We start from the raw sequence: 3,831 nt of genomic DNA on the forward strand, positions 1-3,831 counted from the left end.
ATTTTTCAATAAACAAATAAATAACAATAAATTTAAGGTTTAATTATTCTGTTGGTCCTGTAATTTTGTAAAATTTTTAATTAAGTCCCTATACTTTTTTTCCTTTTAATTAGATCTTGCACCAATTTTTTGTTTCAATTGAGTCCCTACACTTTTTTTTCCTTTTATTTGAATTCCTGCACCAAATTTTTTTTAGTTGAGTCCCTATACAATTAAGTCAATTACTACTAAGAGAGACCTAATTGAAAAAAAAATTGGTACAGAGACCCAATTTAAAGGAAAAAAATTATAAAGACCTAATTGAAAATTTTGCGAAACTATAGGGACTAATAAAGTAATTAAACCTAAATTTAATTTCTTATAAGTGGCTCCACCTTAACTTGGATACAATATAACATCTCTTATATATATACAAGACTTCTTGAAAAAGAAAGGTAAGAAACTAATATCATCAAAGGAAGAAAAAAAAAATGAGGCCATCACTACTCTTGCAAAAGCTTCTTTTTCAATTGTTTCAAGCAATTCTTTGGTGTTGTTCTTCCATTCTCATCATTGCCATCATCATATTATTCCAACATGTTTCTGCTGAAAATCTACCAAACAATGAAACTGTGCCAGCAGTGATTGTGTTTGGAGATTCCATAGTTGATTCCGGCAACAACAATTATATCAGTACTATTGTCAAGTGCGATTTCTCACCATACGGAAGAGATTTTGGTGACGGAAATTATCCGACCGGAAGATTTAGCAACGGTTTAGTCCCATCAGACATTATTGGTAAAAAATTATCCTTAAATCTACAATTATGCATATTTTATAATTATGAAAACATAAAACCTAACAAAATAATATGTTTTATTTTTTTTAATATTAATTTTAATTTTTCAGCTGCAAGATTTGGAGTCAAGAAACTTTTACCACCTTACCTTGATCCGAATTTGCAACTTGAAGATCTCCTCACCGGAGTAAGCTTCGCCTCCGGCGGTGCCGGATATGATCCTCTAACATCCAAATTAATGGTAAATAAATAAATTATTTATGCAACTTTATATAAATACTCTATTTTCATTATTCTACAATATCTATTATTTTTTGAATAATTTTCTTAAGCATATGATATATATGAAAGTATGAAACCTAACTCTTGTTTACTTTGTGTTCTTTTTATTGTAAGTCTGTGATATCATTAACAGAACAACTAAACATGTTTAAGGAGTACATAAACAAGATTAAGGAAGCAGTTGGAGAAAACAGAACATCAATGATAGTGTCAAAGAGTATATACATAATTTGCATTGGAAGTGATGACATTGCCAACACTTATGTTCAGACACCATTTAGAAAAATTCAGTATGATATTCCATCATACACAGATTTTATGGCTTCTGAAGCCTCAAATTTCTTTCAGGTATGGTTTGATATAATTATTTAAGACATGCCCACATTTAATTTAATTTATGTAGTAACAAGATAATTAATTATCAAACTATATATTATGCTGAATCGGTATGTTAGGAAGGAAAAAAAATTAGATAATTTAAACTTGTTTTATTTAACATTTATTTATTGTTTTATTTAACATTAAATTATTTAACATTTTGATGCTGAAAATACCAATGCATGTGCTTGAATATTGTTCATTCCAAAGTTATTAGTTACCTTATAAATGCAATGCTAAATTATAGTTGTAATTTTTTTCCAATCTTAGGTTATGTTACTATTTCATACTATAGGAAACATTTCAAGTGCATCGGAGAGTACCGATATACCAATTGTTTTAACCGTTGATTTTAATTAATATATATTATATATATTTTTTATAATTCAGATGAACGGTTAAAATAACTGGAACACCGGTATTACCGGTGCACTTGAAATATTTCCCATACTATATATGTTATTTGTCAAAATTAGGTCTAGCAGTGTGGCAGTTGCATCTTCTTTAAACTGTTTATATGTATGTAGTCTTAGTTCCAATACATTGCTAGCTAAAATTCCTTTTCTTTTTTCAAATATGAAATGAACAAATTTGGAATATGAATAAACAAACATAGAACTACTATACTATTTATATATGAAACATGGATTTAATTATTGTTTGAATTTCTCTGCTGTCCACATCTGGCAAAATCACTGTACCAAACAAGAATAATTTTGTTATTTTGTCTAAATTTTATGGACATTTTAAGTTTAGAGATTTATCCTATCCTAAATTAAAATTTAAGAATATTTTTATTTATTGCAAATTTAAGTTTTAAAAAATTGCACTAAAATTTAAAATATTTTCTTAATTACATTAAATAATTACAATTAAATGATAACTATTAAATATATGAAAGTTTCGCATACTCTTATAAATAAATTGAAGAGTATCAAAAGAAGATGGAAACTCACATGCAGTTATTTTTATGTGAAATTGATAGTTTCGATTCATTAAATGATTTGACATGTTTGACTAAATTGTTATCTAAGGTCTCTTGACTATCAATTTCATATAAAAACAACTGTATGCGAGTATTCACCTCAAAAGATTTTCCTTTAATTTTTAAATATATTTTATTTTATATATCTTTCTTTTATTGTTATTATTATTATCATTTTTTTTAGAAAAAATTATTTTTAATTTATATGAAGCTTGATATTGTGATATTATAGGAACTTTATGGATTAGGAGCAAGAAGGATTGGAGTGTTTGGTGTACCAGTTATAGGTTGTGTGCCCTCACAAAGAACAATTAGTGGAGGCATCCTTAGAGCATGTTCATATTCTACAAACCAAGCAGCAATACTCTTTAACTCAAAGCTCTCCAACCAAATGGATGCACTTCAAAAGAAGTTTCCAGATGCTAGATTTGTCTATCTTGATTCCTACAATCCATTCCTTGATATGCTTCAAAACCCTACAAAATATGGTAATCATATATATACTACTATTTATTAATCACAATTTCATTCAAGTATTTTTATTTTTTTTTAATAAAAAGCTACATATTATGAGGCATTATTAAACAAATATATCATCACTTATTATTAGACAATGGTAAAAATTCTCATGCAGATATCTTCGTATAAAGTTTATATTTGAGAATCGTCAGATATCTTAGCTTCATCTAATAGTTTTCAACTATCAATTTCACATGAAGACAACTGCATGTGAATCTTCACTTTATATAAAATGATCGATTTATATACTACAAAAAGATAGCAGATTGTGACGATTGTCAAAATCGCTACTAATAAGCTGGAGTTATCTGCTGCTTTTGTTGCAGTATCGAATCGAATGAAATTCGTTATTATATGAATTAACATAAACATAGTTTAACCTAATTGTTATTTAAAGCACAACTTAAACTAAAATTAAGTTGTAATTTTATTAGTTGTTCCATGTTCATATAATTGTTGGGGGTATATGTGTTACTCTTAGTTGCTCCTTCATGCACTTTCCATGTGACTCACAAATAATTAGCATGAGAATACCCTCAACTACCAACTTAAATGGAAAAATATAGTTGAGACATGGCCGAGGAGAAATTAATACTCTTTGTACATGATATGTGACATTATTACTTTTGTAGAATAACACTTGTGTATTAATAAATAATAAAGAAAAAATAATAGCACATCATTGTTGTTGTTCATTATTAAGTCATATAATATTTAAAGGTTTCCATTATCAATCAATTAATTCCCTTTATTTATATGATATTTCATTTTGTAGGTAGGTATGCATGAAATAAAGTAACAAAAATTTAATTCCAATATATATGAAATACATTATTTCAATACTTTTAATGAGCAAAATGATGTATCAACTTTTGTATAAATAAAGTAA

At 27.0% G+C, this 3,831-nt stretch overlaps 1 protein-coding gene across 1 annotated transcript in view; it reads left to right on the plus strand.

The window, feature by feature from the left end:
* Nucleotides 465–3,831, plus strand: part of LOC107643732 (GDSL esterase/lipase EXL3-like) — a 5,295-nt gene continuing 1,928 nt past the window's right edge. The window contains exons 1-4 of the mRNA XM_016347462.2: nt 465–777; nt 889–1,019; nt 1,175–1,408; nt 2,656–2,911. Of these exons, the coding sequence (XP_016202948.1) occupies nt 471–777; nt 889–1,019; nt 1,175–1,408; nt 2,656–2,911 (928 nt within the window). The 5' untranslated portion in view covers nt 465–470. The remainder of the gene's footprint in view (nt 778–888; nt 1,020–1,174; nt 1,409–2,655; nt 2,912–3,831) is intronic.

Source organism: Arachis ipaensis, chromosome B01 (assembly GCF_000816755.2).
Source record: "Arachis ipaensis cultivar K30076 chromosome B01, Araip1.1, whole genome shotgun sequence".
Taxonomy (NCBI): Eukaryota; Viridiplantae; Streptophyta; class Magnoliopsida; order Fabales; family Fabaceae; genus Arachis; species Arachis ipaensis.